General features: G+C 42.4%; 1 protein-coding gene across 1 annotated transcript in view; it reads right to left on the reverse strand.

Annotated features, from left to right (window-relative positions):
- The window catches only part of CDHR1 (cadherin related family member 1), a 563,177-nt gene that overhangs the window by 104,647 nt on the left and 441,938 nt on the right, over nt 1-16,592 (reverse strand). The window contains exon 14 of the mRNA XM_078641125.1: nt 15,006-15,073. Coding sequence (XP_078497251.1) covers nt 15,006-15,073 — 68 coding nt within the window. The remainder of the gene's footprint in view (nt 1-15,005; nt 15,074-16,592) is intronic.

Consider the following 16,592-nt stretch of genomic DNA (forward strand, 5'->3'; position numbering starts at 1 on the left):
TTGCTCACCTACAATACATAAAACAAAGCTGGTGTAAGTGTGTTGATCCTGATTTTTTGATTAAACAATACTTATAACAAATGAAATATTATATTGACTCACCCATAATGACAGGGGATAAAGCCTCACCTCACCTGGACCTGTCATGGGAACAGTCCAGCCTGAATTGCCAAGCTAGGTCTTCCCTTAACTGGAAACAAGCATCCTGGGACTGGTTTCGGGGTAACACCCCTCTTCAGCCAGGCTAGCTTGAATCCAGTGGCAAAGTGAGCAAGGGACCACCGTCTGGGCATACCCTGCCAACTTAGGGCGAAGAAAGAAAGCACAAGGAGATAATGGACAGAGCGCTGAAACTGTGCCCAATAATAAAATACAAAAAAGGTAAACAATAAGATAAAATGGTTCAAATGCATTTAAATAAATACATATATGATGGTGAGCAAAAAATATATATGTTCTAAAAAATAAATATTCACCATTACAATTTAAAGGTTTGGCAGCAACTGGCCTCACCAAAGCAGCTACAATGAATCGTTAGTCATGGGTAATCTCCAGTACATATTAAAAAGCAATATTCTACAACTCAGTCCTTTGTAACATAGCCTCAGTACATTTCATAATCCACTTGTGAGTTGAGGGGCTTGCCCACCTAATCAAGACGTTACTACAAAAGCAGTTTTGTATTCCTAGTCTTGTGAAGGGAAATTTTAAATAGCGTCTTCATTCTTTCGTTTTGAAGCTTGAGGAAACAATAAGTTACACTTTTAAGAAGCTCTTTGATGTTATTGTTGAATCTACAGCAACCTGCAAGGTTTGGGTTTCTGCACACTTGGCATCGTTCCTCCTATGAGGAAAGCCCAAAACCTTAATTCTAAAAACAAAAGATAAGAAGCAGGTCTAACAGATATCTCTACAGCTTACTGCAGCAGTAGGGGACTAGCCCTAGCGCAGCATGTTTTCTTTCAGCAACTAGTTATTTCTACTCAGTGTGATTTGTCATTTTGATGTTTTTCAGTATCCTTTTAAATACACCATCTGCCAATCCAATTTGTCATGCCGAATGCAAATCCAATGATGTTAGTATGTAGTCTGGATAATCAGAGCAAGCTACATGGTTCACTTCCCGACATCTTTGAGTGTTTCCCTGTTATGCCTCTGCAGCACAGGCCAAAGTACACACGAATATGGCCCCGGCTGACTCTAGGATTGGCTTTCCTGCTGGGCCTGTAAGGTTAGTACATAATGTGTGTGCAAAACATATTTAAGAAGCAGCTTTCAGTATATCATCTGCGTAGGCTGCTAGTTTCACTGTGTTGTCTCTGATCCGAACTCCAGTTATATCTGGGTTATTTCTTATCATTGCCTGCAGCGGTTCCAGTGCTAGCAGGAATAGAGCTGGGGATAGTGGGCACCCCTGCCTTGTTCCTCTTTCTAAAGCGACCCCCCATCTGTATGTGCCCCCGCATTACCACTGTACTGTATTACAAATATCTTCAATAAAAATCTTTGAAATAAAAAAAAAAAAAGAAGCAGCTTTCAGGTTTAGCGATGCTCGTTGCTAATGATGACTACCCTTTATGTTAAAACAGACCATGGTATCTGTAGGGTAGTAATTTAGCGAATACTTTACTATTCATACACCACTGACCTGGGTTCATGACCTCTTTGCCAATTGTGTTTGTTGTTTTTATTTATTTTCACTGTGCGTGTGAACAGCACTTTATTGATGCTACATGTCGATACTAATTCCATTCAATATGATTACGTCAGTTGCGTACTGTAATATTGATTTTAAGCTCCACTCCTGCTTTAGAGATCTAAATCTATGGTTGACCAAAGCAGCCCATGAGTCTGCTACATAGAGGCTTGAGAAGAGAAGGGTGGAAATATTGATCCTAGAGGATAAAGCAGAGGCACTCTTAGGCTTCTTTTGAACTGAGTTTCTATTGTATAGTTGCCAGATAGCTTTTAACAGTGTGGAATTCCTCAGTTATTAAGTATATTTCACAATAAGTTCCTATAATCTCCCACAAATGTTGTTCCAAAGTTCATGAAGCAAGCTTGTGACAGTATGGATTTCCTCAGTTATTAAATGTGTTTGACAATAAGTTCCAATCAATTCCCACAAATGTTGTTTCAAAGTTCATGAAGCATGCATACAGTAGTTCACCGGCATTGTAATATTTGCCACCATAGGCAGTGCTAACATTTTGCCTGAAGTACCATCAGGGAAGCCTATTTAAAGAATGACAAAAGATTCTGGTATGCAACCTAAATTTGTGGTTCATGTAACACCTTCAACATTGAGTAGTGTCACTGGTCAATAGTTTGATAGGTCTGTGCGGGAGGCTGTTTTATATAGCAGGCACAACAATGCACCCTTCCACGTATTCCGTAAGCCTTTGTTGATTTCTGCCTGCTTCCCCCATGCATATTCGTTGCCCATCCAGGTGTTTTCATTGCCCTCTCAGGTTGCGAATCCTGGACCGGGCCTGCTGGGTAACAGTGAAGTAGGATATACCGTGTGACACACGGTCGCATCGTGTGAGTTGGCAGATCTGTGTAGGACTTGGTTGGGCTCTGGTATCCAGTGCTTTCCACCCACCCATAATAAAAAATGCTTTGGAGTTTTGAACTCATCCTTTGGCGCTGTGAATTGACCAGTCTTAGGCGCTATGGGCCTCATTTATGAAAAGTGACGCATCGCTGCGTGAAAACAGCGATGCAACACTTTTCACTGCGTCCTCCTTGCGACACCAATGATGCGTCATATTTACAGTATGACGCATCATGTCACAAGGAGTTACAGATATGTCAGTATTTCTGACGTATCTGTAAGCGCAAAAGTCACGCATTGCTGGGGTGTGTCACAAAAGTGACGCAACTCCAGCAATGCGTCCTTTCACATGGGGAAAGCCCCATGTGAAAGGGCTTGCGTCAGTCTTACGCCTGCTGTGAGGCAGGCGCAAGATTTTGACGCAACAACGTCCTAAAAGTGACGTAGTGAAATCTCATAGATTTCACTGCGTCACTATTACGAGGCTTTTTGCGGGGGAACGCCCCCTCTGCATACATTATACCTGACGCAGGTATAATGTAGCGCAGGGGTTTACAAAGTGACGCATCTGCTTAGATGCGTCACTTTGTAAATAGTGCGCAACAGGAGGCATGTTTTACGCCGCCGATGCGTCACAAAAAGTGACGCAACGGAAGCGCAAAACTGACGCAAGGGCTCATAAATGAGGCCCTATGCACGCATCCACGCTCTTGGCTTTTTTTGCTATTATAAAATACATAGAGATATGTCGAAAGCTGTACTTCTGCGTATTTTCGTGGACGCTTTTTGCAATGCTCTCTTTCTACATCTGAAAATGAAAGGTGTCTGTAGCATGGAGGCGTAAACGCGCCTACTTAGGCTGTTTTAATAAATGGAATGTGAAGACAGGAATACATTCACACGTTTATTTTTTTCTCCTGCTCAAGTTCACCCCCGGTATCGTTTTTTTTTCTAACCAGCCAACACATTGTAACAGAAAGGGCCGGTGTGCAGCCGGCTTCTCTTATTCGTGTGTTATCCAATTAACAGTTTGCTGACGGATTAAGCGAGAAACTGAAATCCGTCTAGGACTGAAACATGCTACGTGTAGATTCCGGATACCCAGGCAGCATTGCCCTTGTGATGAGGTTGTTAGGGTGCTGAGCGTCTCTCAATGCCGTATTTGCATGTGCATGTCCTCTTTGAAGCGCGCGCCTTTGAGCACGCGGCCGCCTCACCTTAAGCTTTAGAGAGATCCATCTGCCACAACATCTGGCGCCTGTCAAAGCAGCCGCATATGTTGTACCCCTGTGGTAGCAGCATAAGTCGTGCTTTTCAAGACAACGCATCACAAGATTGCCAGCGTGTGTCTAATAAGAACATCTGGTGCACCTGCTTCAATTAATTAATCACTCACGCTATCGGCACAGCTCTTCGTTCTCCGGAAGAAGTTTCCAGGCTGTGACAAAAAAAATATTGACAGGAAGAAGGTGCGCAAAGCAAAAAAATGGTACGTCTTCGCAACATAGTCTGGGAAAATAGCACCAGGGCGGAAAAAAAATCCTTACAGAAATAGGACCAATTATTTATGAAGGCCTTGCGCCGCCGGTGCGTCACTTTTTCCCATGTTAAAAATGACGCACCGGCGGCGCAAGGCCTTCATAAATCTGCCCCAAAACGTTTTGTGCACATGATAAAAATGTGTGGAAACGTACCTTGGACAGCCCACTCCCGGTTGCACAAAATCAGTATCTACGGATATTTCCAGTTTAAGGCAGCGCTTAGAGGCATGTACTGATTTCTTTCTATACTGAAATAAGGGCGCTGTTGCACAAAAGCATTCACCATGATATGTAGTACTCCAGAATAGTCTTTTGTATACTCTTACATGAATTCGTGAATCCCTCCCAATGTGCAGAGTTTTGATGGACGTGGACAAAGGTGTTTCTCCACTGATTAACACCAGTGCTTTAAATGGAAAAAGAAAAGTGCCGGTACTCGCCAAATTTATTGGGATGGGTCTTCTTGAGGGTCTCGTAGGGGCGTGTCTGGGGGAGTGGCTTCGAGGCAGGTATTTAACAATGGTAGCATTTTCTTATTCAATGCAAAATCGCTCTAGTGTCCTTCGGCCAAGTTTCTTCATATGTGCAAGTCGTAATTGGTGTTTTTTTTTTTTGCAGTTTTATGTTGTGCGAACTCGGCCAGGGGGCATTAAGGCAGGCTTTTTACTTGAGAAGCAGATGTTTTACATGAAAACATATTTTTTGTTTTTATGGTATGGGGAGATCACCCAGAATAACAGGATGTTGAGCAGAAGCTGGCATTTCAGCTCTCTGTGCCATAAAACAAAATAAAGGATGCTTTCGTGTAGAACTTGCACTACTCATTTAAAGTGCTATAAACCACTCCTGCCATGTGTGCGCTATATGTAACTGCAAAAAAGTACTAATTGGGCACTGGACACATGAGCTGAGCTTGGCCACAGGTGTTGCGCGCTCTCACAGTGTATTCAGGCGCTGCAGTCTTACACTCAAACAACGCAAAACTTCCTATGTGGGTAGTTCTGTCCTTCAGGACACGTCTTCTTAGAAGTGCTGGTACTCAGTACCGGCGAGTACCGGCCTATTTAAAGCACTGATTAACACACACATTGCCTGATAGCAGATTCCTGTTTCCCCCTGTTTTTCTCATTACATCTTTATGTATGCATGTATAATCACAAAAGGGGTTAAGGGTCAGGAAGGTCAAGGGATACAGTCCCTATAAATAACAATATTATGTAGCAATAAAGTTGTTCTAAATTAATAATTAATGACATGTACTTGCTTATACATCGACCACTGGTGTTGACAATTAACTATTTAGCTTTATAAATGAGACCAGATCTTTAGCCTAACTAGCCAGCTGAGACATAAGAATAATGCTATCCTAAGGGATAAGGGACAAAAAGAATAAAAGAGCTTTGTGGTTTGCTGGGCCTGCATGAGAACACTTTCACACAGTGCTTTGCACTTTACTCCTGCACCATGATACCCTACTTGTAACCTGAGCTTGATGTGTTTTACAGAAGCTATTATGACTCCACATTGAGTAAAGCAGCGTTCGGATTCACTAGTTACCGGTTGTACAGCTTTTTGATTTTTATTAAGCAGAGAGGGACAGCTGGTCCTGGAGGTAGCCTCAATACCTCATTAGAGGGTATTGTAGGACAGAAACATGTCAACCTAGCTAATGGGTTGGATTAAACCCCATTTATTTTTGTCACCCTATCTAATGGGGTCTATAATAAAGGGCACTTTTATCCACCGCTAAGGTAGTTTTAACAACACCACCTACTCCCTCTGCCTCACGACCCCTACACCATCAGTGTCTTCACAAATTGGAGTTCACCCAGTTACATCCTGGCAGCCCAAACCAAGACCAATAGAGCTCCCTATTATAGGTTGTAGATGGCACCTGAAACTTTTCGACTGGTGCCACAAGAGGTCCGATGATGAAGCATACCACCTTTATGGTGGGCAAGGGCCTTCTGTCCTGTTGATAGAAATTTCTAATACACATTGACAACTGAATACAGATAATGAGATTTAGGTTCAGGTCAGGGATTTTGCTGTTTACGTGTATGCATGCATGTACATATGTAAATGTATGTGCTGCTATTTGTGGAGCATGGACCTTGCTCGAGGAAAAGGAGCCCTGAACAGGAAATATGGCCCCAGAAAGATAGAATCATTGAGGAAAGGTCAAGGCCTGAAAGTATAGATGCAGCTAGTGTGTCTTACCAGGTTAGCCAGGGTCTTGATGTTGAGGGTTATAAGTTATGCATTTGGTCTTAAAGATGTTCTGGGTTGCAAGGGAGAGTCAATGCAGGTGCTTTAACATTGGGGTGATGATGTCTAATTTATTTGAGCCCTTGATGAGGCATACTGCTCAAATTAGCATATTCTTCAGGCATGCTAAAGTGGTATTAAGGTGACCACTGAACAGAGTGTTGCCTACACCCAGGTAGAAGAGTTTTAAGACCTGTACAGTTGTGCTGAATTTATCTACAAAGTGAAATTGTTTCAGTTCAAGAGGGAGGGTTGGTAAACCTCTTTAGGCACATGTGTTTCTAGATACTATCCCTCATCAGTGGAGATATAAAACAAAATTAATCTCCAAAAACTTGTCAGCTCAGTGGCTCAAAGGAGCCTTCTGTTTGAAAAGGCTCCATTGAGCCTTTGAGCTGATGAGCTTTTAGAGATGCATCTCTGAGCCAGTGAGAGGTACTGAGACCCGATCCCGGCGGAGAGGGGTAGGACGAATGCCTATGACACAGGAGATCTGAGCCTTATACACAGAGGCCTAATCACTGATGTACGACCCACCGGGCATTAATGTTGCATATAAATCTTGACCATTAGGCAAGGAACAGTGCAACAGAGGTACAATATTCCCACAACTGGTAATGAGCATATGATTCTGATATAGGCAAAATTGTTTGTAGACTCTACCATTTAGGTCCTGATGATTCGCGTGTCAATGTACCATAGCGAGAAACATGTTGACCGATTTTTTAACACTTCCTAGTCTAGTCTAGAGCCAGGAAACATTAAATTCCAGCAAGCCCAGACTAGCTTCACTTATAATTGAAGCAAAGGACCGCCCGAATAAAGTTGTCTCTGGTACCCTTTGCTCCATTTTAATTCACCGTCCTGTCTACAACCCCCTGGCCCCACACCCGCACTTCACCCATAGGCAGTTGGACTAAAAGATCTCCGCCGAAGAGCCCCTCTTTGAGGTGTGCCCGTCGGGGATTGCACCGTCTACCCGACGAGGAGCACTGCCTATGATGAAGCATGACACCTGCAAAGGTGTGTGAGGCAACTATATCCAACACAATGGATACCCAGTGGTAGGCTTGCACACATCAACCACCACGCTCCCTCTTCCTTGTGACCAGCACAGAAACCCTTTCTAGGAACAGCCTTGTCCATCTTCTTTGATAAACAGGTACTGAGACCTGACAGGATTGTGGGAGCTTTCTCAACAACCCCTGATGTACTCCGTTTTTTATTTTATTTCTACTGATGAAGGATAATATCCAGAAACACATGTGTCTAGAGATTTATAGCATTAACCTGCACCAACTTTGGTGAAACACTACAGCTCATATTCAAGTAAGCATTTAAACTTAACTGCCATAACCACAAAGCTAAGAGGCAAACTGTGTTGGGCGGAGAGGCTGTGTGCTCCCATCCCCCTTCTGTGGGAAAAGGCTCTATTGAGTCATTGAACTGACAAGCCTTTGGAGATGCACCTGTGCACCAGTAAAAGGTACTGAGACTTGAGAGGATTGTGGCAGCTCTCTGAGCAACCCCAAATGAACTCCGTTTTTTATCTCTACTGATGAGGATAACATCCAGAAACACATGTCTAGAGATTTACAGCACTAACTTGCACCAACTTTGGTGAAACACTACAGCTAATATTCAAGTAAGCATTTACTGTCTACTTCATTTACCACAATGCTAACAGGAGAAGAGTGCTGGGAAATGAGGCAGTGTGCTCCCTACCCCCTTCTGTTTGAAAGGGCTCCCTTGAGCTATTGAGCTGACAAACATTTGGAGATGCACCTGTGTGCTAGTGACAGGTACTGAGACCTGAGAGGATTGTGGTAGCTTTCTCAGCAACCCCTGATAAAATTGTTTTTTTATCTCCACTGATGAAGGATAATATCCAGAAACATGTACCCACCTACTTTTGTAAAACACTACAGCTAATATTCATGTAAGTATTTACTGTGAACTGCATTGACCACGATGCTAAGAGGCAAACTGTGCTGGGAGATGAAGCTGTGTGCTCACAAACCCCTTCTGTTTGATCATTCAGATAGTATGGCATTTTTACTATTACCAATATCAGTTTAAAGTAACTGGGGCTATATTATCAAGCAAAGGCGATACATTATCGCCGCTTTTATCGGCAGGAAACTGCCACTAAAGCGGCGATAATGGTCTTGATAATATGCCCTTGTGAATTTCTATAGAAGCCCAGGTTCTGGTGTTCAGGTTCTGGGAAAGCGTAAAGTATGTATGTAGTACCAAAACAGTAATAAATTCAAAACACAAGAAAAATTCCAAACCAATTTAGAAAAATAGAGTACATTTTAATAAATAAATTGACATGAAAATGACAAAAATCCAATAAGGAAAACTGGAATTATTCATTTTTAAAGTTTAAGGTTCAAAATAGTGGCAAAAAGCATTAGGTGTCAACCATGGTCCTCTGGTTGTGCTTGAATGGTACCTAGGCAAAAGTTAAGGATGACCACAATGAAGTGTGGGGCCGATATAGAAACCAAGTTCGGCCCGGTCAGACGTTTTACCTTATCGTACTGAAATGGAAGTAAAAAATCCTCAGCAGGCAAGGCGGCAGCCTGTGGCCGAAAAGTGCTCTACGTCTTTGGAGAGTCATTGGACGAGGTCTTGGTAAAGCTGTTGACTTTTGGCGGGAAAGCTCAGAGCGTGAGAAATTAGAATTTCACATCTGGTGAAGGTTCCTTGCCGGCCGGAAAGTTTTTTGCACCTTCACCCCGTGAAGATTTCTCTCTTTGGATATATATGATTTGCTACTGTGGAAAAGCTCAGAGCAGGAGGAATCTGAATCTTTGGTCCATCAGCAACACACCTTTGTCAGATCGTCTTTGCAGGTTGGTCCAGGTTCTTCGGAGATATTTAAACCTGAAAAGTTTCTAAGTCCCAGGTTTAAGGAAAAGTTACAAGGAATGCACGTTGACACCAGTCAATGATCTAAGACCTTGCAGGAAGTACTTGGGGGTTAAAGTCACTCAGGCAGAGGCCAGCAGCAAGGACCAGGGAAGGTCCAGTTGGCAGTGGGCACATCGACAGTTGCAGAAAAGGCATCTTATAGCTTGTTGTTTCCCTGTATCTTGAAGAGGAGGTTAGCCTTATGACCCTTGGATTCAACTTCTTTGTTCTGGGGAGGGAGGGCAGGTCTAGTCTTCAGGGCTCTTTTCAGGTCACAAACAAAAGGGCTAGTCCTCTTCCGATCATCCACGGATCCAGAAACTGTTTTCAGGATGGTACTGTGCGTGCCACCTTTATTCCTGGTACCAGCCTCTGGGTGAAGGCAACTTACATAACCATAGGGTAAAAGTGTGCATAGGTAACACTATCCACTTTAGCCACCCTTCCTTTATGTAATACTGTAAAATATCCCACTGTGCCCCTCTTTAATTAAAACCAACACGGCAGAATCATACTTTCCCTGGTTAGAGCTCCTGTGCCCACCATCGAGGTGTGGCCAGAGAATTGAACCCTCCTCTGTGATGACTTAAAACAGGTTCTGGGGACAGCTCCTCTCCTACTGGGATTGGTATCTAGCTGACTAGAGGGACAAAAGAGGGGGCAGGCCCTTGTGTAGGTTACATCTGCCTGGGATAGGCCAGGCCTCTTTGAAGTTAAATACATTTCTGTGCATAACCCAGATGGTCAGCCTGCCAGAGAAACAAAGCACTCCCTTACTTCCAAGGCCTTTGTGAAAGCTCTGGGAGCAAGTTTTCACCTCATCAAGGCAGCTATTCATCTCCTGGATGATAGTTGTAGCTCATACAAATGGGCCTCTAAAGGCTTTAGGCAGGGTAACAGTAATTTTCTAAAAGTAAGCTTGCCAAAATATTTAATATTAAAACCAACTTTACCTGTGAATTGGGCTGATAATCAAAGTTTCAATATGTTCAAAAATTAACTTGGTATATTCTTATTAGCGGGGACCTAGCAATATTAAACTTACTATTGTGTCCAAATGTTTTACTATGTAGCAGCCAATCATGCTACAGTGAAAATAGCTTTTACAGCTTTACACTGTAATGACATGAATATCACTACATGTCCTGCTTTTAAAAGACATGCACCCACCCTTATGGGCAAGAAGGCCTAATTGGGAGTAGTGTTTTATTACTTCAAAAGAGGGTTTAAACCTGTTAAAAGGGATTAAAAAGGGGTTGTCTTGGCAGGTCGAACTTGCAGTTTAAACCTGCACAGCTTTTTTACACCAGGCAGACCTGTAGTCATGTTTGCCTAGACACAGCAATGAGTGGGACAAGGGGGGCTGCAACCCACTGTTGACAATTAACTTTCAGGCCCTAAGTACAGCTTGTGCCATATACTAAGGGCTTGTAGAACTCAAGAATTTTTATTGAATTTGATTTAGACCTCAACTGAGATCAAAAAATACATGAATAAAATATAATAAAACAGTTGTATTATTCAATATTAAAAAGTTTTTGAAAGTTTTTAAAAAAGTTATATAAATTATAACAAGTACATTTATCTGGCGGTGATTTACAAAACTCAATTAATCTTCTTGCAGATCTGAGATTATGTCTAAAACATATGAATTCTATATGCCGGCACCGAGCCTTTACCATAATCAAGTTTGGACAAATTAATAACACATTAACAAGGTCCTGGGGTCCTCCATTACATAAATCACAATGTCTGTGGAATTATCCAATTTGTCCCATTTAAAAGTCAGGGTCTTCAGGGGTAAGATCCCTAGCCTCATTAAAATTATGGTACGCCTAAGCCTAAGGGCTTGTAGGTAAGTTACCAATTAGAGATATGCCAATTATATCATGCTGAAAAGGGGAACACTGGCACTTTACCTCTGGTTAGCAGGGGTAAAGCACACAGAGTTCTTTAGCCAGCAAAACAGTCGAACTGAACATCTGGGCATTATACCACAGATATAATGGTCATTTCTAACACATATCAAACATTCTGTTATGTTAATGGGATAGAAAGTGATGTGTTGAAATTCTTGTGCATGTTCTGGTCAAAGCATTGCACTTGGAGCTTGGCTATTTTAAAGTTTTTCAAGTGTTGATTCAATGGGACTTTCTGACTATTTTGCCATTGCTAACTCTTTGAGATCCTTGATATAGTTTTCACTGATTTCTGATCCAACAGAAATTCTGACATTTCAGAGGAACCCACCTTGTGTAATGAAGCACTTAGCTTTAGGAGACCTCCACATTTGAAATGCTAAAAATAAGATGAAAATAGAATTAATCAAGTGAATAATTCATGCTATGGCTGTGCCAAAAAGAATGTTACATTTCTCAAGGCCTACCTTGTCACAAGCAAGAAGACCAGGCCTGCCTCCTTCCTTTGCCCCTCTAGTCAGCATGGCTCCAAACCCAGCTGGAGGGGTAACAGCCCCAAAAAAGTTTTTGCACAATAGCAAAGGAGGGTTTGACATTATCTTAACTACCCCTATGGGTGTGCTTTGCGAAACTTAGACTAGGGGTGTTATACCACGTAATCGCCTGCCTGCAAGCGGGATGCCTTGCAGCAACACATTGCATCCCGCCCCTCCACTGCCAGCAGTGGGAGAAGACTCCCCCCCCCCTTCCAGGAAACTCACCTCATGTTGGCTGGACTGCCGGTGCTGTCTCCCAGTCCTGCGTTCTCCCGGGGGCCATACTTGAGAACAGAGCTCCCAGCCCAGTTCTTATCCTTCCCAGAGTACTTTACTTAGGCCTCAATCCAAAATGACCAACCTTCAAATGGTTGTTAGTGGAGCTGCCAAATTCAAGATGGCACACTAGGCTTTTGCTGTCCTTCTATTTAAGGGGCAGGTTTATGGTAACTCATTGCGTTGCAGCACTTCGAGTAATCAAGTCATAGCGTCCTGGCTTCTGCCCTTTTCCAGTGTTTTAGGTAATTTTCGGCCTGGATTTGTTTCCTGTTTGTTCCACTGTGTCATGGGCTTCATGTCTCCATCTCATCAATTACTGCTGCCTTAGTCCCCAGAAGTTTTGTCCCTCTTTTCATTCTACGTCCCTGTCATCAGGGAGGTTTTTTGCCCTTGGGCCTTTTCTGTAAGGTACTTTTCACCTAGGCACTGCCTGGTAACATGGCTACTGGAAGGGGTTGTTATTATCTCTGGCAGATAAGGACTGCAAAGATCTGGAAGTCCAGATGCAGAAATACTCAGAGAACTTTTGCTTGGCATCAAATCACTAACAAGGGGAAGAAATGTTCCACCATCTTGGATTTAGGTTGTGAGGTGCACTGAATTATAGTTTACAGTAAAAACCCTCAGAAAGTGGTGCAAAAGTGGGTAGGATCATTTCTAGGAACTCTTACCTTGTGTGCTTGTTTGTGGCCAGCGGTTGTCCCCATTCACTGTAAATGTGGTATCCCTTGCGTTTACCTTAGAGCACTGCCTACCCTGAGAAGAATCAGAAGAAGGACTGCCCTCCTGTCTGAAGAAATTGAAGGAAGACTGGACATTCTTCCCTTGAACCCAGGACTCCACATGTGACTCCAAGTGACAGTTGGTTTACCTCCTGTTTGAGCTAAAGGGCTACAACAAGCTTCCAGAGGCCTTTTCTTGCCAGCTTCTAAGGCGACCATTCCCACTGGAGCTGACCTGGTCCCTCTCTGCTGGCCTCTTTGGGAGTAAGCACGGACCCCCAAGTACTGTTTCCAATGTCCTGGATCCTTGGCTGAGGTTGAAGTGTACTCCTCCCTGTCTAACTAAAAGTTTCACCAGAGTCGAGGCCGAGCAATGACACAGACAAGCTTCGTCAGTGTCTTCAACAAATTCAACACTGAGCAGCACCTGATTGACAGCTTCCCTTGGACTCGACCCGGAGCAGCCCCAGATTGAAAGCTTCACCAGACTAAACACCAAGCAGCATCTAAGCAACACAAACCTCCTTCATTGATGGCTTCATATGACCCAACACCGAGCAGCCTCTGATCAACTCCAAGATCTCACATCTCGGTTCCCTATCTTCACCTAGCGCTCTCTCAGATCCATTCAGTTGCCTGGCCTCACTGAAGACTTTCTACCTCCATGAATGTTTCTAAGTGAGAAGATAACTTTGTGACGGGAATCAACCTGGTCCTTGAATCCAACCCACATTCCATTATGATCAGCCTTAAATGTTACCCTTGTCTCTGTCCTTGTCACCAGTTGTCCATGGTTGACGCTTAGTGCTTTTTTGTGCAAATTTTTAAATAGAAATGTTAAAAATTAAGAACTCCTGATATCCTAGTATGATTTTTGTGGGTGCCATATTATTTAATAAAATAGCCTATATTTAACATGTTTATAATCTTTCCAGGTTGGGCACCGAAAACGCCCATGTGCATGCATGCCCAACTAACATATTTGAATGGACATTCTTATGCGTTAAGAATGTTTCATTCAAAGATGACCACCACAGTTCCTCATCTCGGTCATCTTTAAAAGGCATTTTTTAAGCATGAGAAACATTCATTCCGGGACACCACTGTGGATGTGCTAGCATCTGTGGAGGCAACCGGAAAAAAAGCATTACCATAGGCAATATGTTTCACAAGTAAGGCCTTCTGAATTTGCTAATGCTTGCTCTGATTGATCTTGTACCAAGTCCGAGGAAATTTTAATACTGTAGTTATGAAAATCAATATAAAAGAAAATAATAAAATGCAAGTATGCAATTCTTTGTTAAAATTAAATGAAGTTCCCTTAGAAGTTTATGCTGAGATATTTGTGGAATGTATAACTTTTTAACTGAAAAGAGTACAATAAAACTACCTAATTACTCTGCTGTGCTATATGTAATGGTGGTGGTGGCTTTGACAAGAGTACCAGCTTATGGTACCCTTTCAGCGCCAGAATGAGAAACAGTATGATATTTTTACCGCTGGGCGGTACACATTGGAGGGGCCAAACAGATACTCCGACAGCAGGTGAACTCCTCCACCACCTCTGTAAAAGAAAAGCACTGGCATGAAGGATAAAGATTGATGTGGCAAGTATGACATTTTTAGGATCATTAATCGGACTTTTATAAATATAACATTTTGGCTGTGGGTCTCCAGCTGGGTTGGTTGTGAGATCCAGCCTTCCAGAGATAAGGCATGCTCTGCTCCCACTGCTTGCTGGGAAAAGGAGACAGAGCTCGTGTACTTTGACCATGGAGAAGGCTGTAATGGGACATTACAGCTCTATCATCAGCAAGGCATTTGCTTCAGCTATCTATCCTCTCTGTCAGGCCTACCGTTCTATTGTGTGCAATATGAGTCACAATACATTCTTTAGGGACATATGAATGCGCTCTGTATCCTCTGGGGATTTCTTAAATTTCCCTACAGTTCAGAAAAGTAAACCAAGTGTTCCTAACACATATAAGAGTTTACAACTTCCATTATACATTTTGAAACTTTCTCTCTGTGTAAAATCTGTATTTTGCTTTCGATATTTATTTATATGTATTAAGATGCCATGAATTATAGTATTTCAAAAGAGCAGATTAGTTTCATAGACAAAGGCAAAGATCAAATCCTTTGAATGCTCATACCTATGCTTGTATTGACGAAGTTCAAGTTTAAACAAACAAGAAAATGAGTACATTTTTTTTTTCCAATGCATTTTATACAAAAATTAAATACAATGGGAAACAACTCACGGATCAGCTCCTGCTCCATAAATTGAATATTTCACTTCTCCCCAGAGTCCAGAATCGGCATCTGTAGCCTAGAAAACAGAAAAGGATTATGATGAGACACCATCAAAAATAATAGTTATTCTTTTCATTTCCCTCCGCAAACACCCTGAATCCATCCCAGTTGGCAAAAACGTCCGTGTGGTTTCCAGTCTCATTGTGTGGTTAGAATTGGTTACCTCCACAAACACACTTGGCTCCTAAGTGTCTGTCATAGAACTTTGAGAAAGCTGCACCCATCTTTCCTTCTAAAAATCAAAATATCCGATCAGTAATCTAATCATGAAGAAGATAGACTATTGGAATTGCCTGCATGTTGGCCTACCAAGAACTAATCGCATTTTTTTCTCCAGCTCGTTCATAATTCCCTACTCACACAAGGCAGGTTGCATGTTCGGCAAACATATGGCACTATATGAATTTTTAATTCTCTCCTTCCAAAAGAAGCAAAAGAGACTGTCATTCGTGCCTTAATTTTGTCTAGGTTAGACTATGCGAATGGGCTGTTCTGTGGATTGCCGGCATATCTGATCCACCGCCTTCAGGTTATTCAGAATGCCGCTGCCAGACTCCTGTTTAATGTCCCCAGGCGTTCCAGTGCTCGCCCGCTTCTCCACGCTCTTCATTGGCTTCCAGTTGCACATAGGATCCTGTTCAAAATTCTTGTGCTTGCCTACCGAGCTATCCATCTAACTGGCCCGGTCTATCTGAGAAAAAGGTTTTGCCTATATGTCCCTAGCCGCTCGCTGCGATCGGCCAACCTGTGCCAAATGTCCATTCCTAAATTTAAATACTGTAGACTTGGCGGACAATCAATCTCAGTCAGAGCGGCTAAATCTTGGAATACCCTACCCCTCCATCTGAAAACTGCATCTACTCTCAGTGCGTTTAAGAAGGGTCTAAAAACCCACCTCTTTAATACTATAGTTTAACTCTTCCCTATTGAGTGTTTGCAGTTATCTGCCTTCTGTCATTTCTGCTGTGCCTTCATCGCGCCAGGATACTATTTTTTTAGTAATTGAGCGCGCTATAAAAGCATTTAATAATAATAATAATAAATAATAATTTAGTCTGAAAGCATTACATCTCAATGCACTTCCACAAAGTATCTCTCATAAATACTCACCCATTACATCCGCTCATGGGATTTGCTATGCACCATTCTGAACCTCCATGAGACATATTTGGTGACCTGAAAGCTGCCACTTCCCTCTCCACACTAAAATGCACCTTAAAAAATAGACCATCTGTGCTTTGGACACCAAAACAATTTGTGGTCTCCACGTTCCTTCTGCCCACACCAAACCAGTAAATCCATTCACATTTCTGGGGAACACCTTCTCCCTTTGGCAAATCGCTAAATGTGTAATATGTGATGTAGTCCATGTATATACAGTTGCTATCTAGTTTTAACCAATGACCCAACATTCTCTCACTAATATTTTTAAATAAATCTATCCAAATGATGCTGTTTCTGAAGTACTGATCTTTTACTATGTACATCATTTCTTTTAGAAATCCTTCTGTGACTATTCGGTCTGTCACACTAAG

The sequence above is a fragment of the Lissotriton helveticus genome, chromosome 5_1 (assembly GCF_964261635.1).
Source record: "Lissotriton helveticus chromosome 5_1, aLisHel1.1, whole genome shotgun sequence".
In the NCBI taxonomy this organism is placed as follows: domain Eukaryota; kingdom Metazoa; phylum Chordata; class Amphibia; order Caudata; family Salamandridae; genus Lissotriton; species Lissotriton helveticus.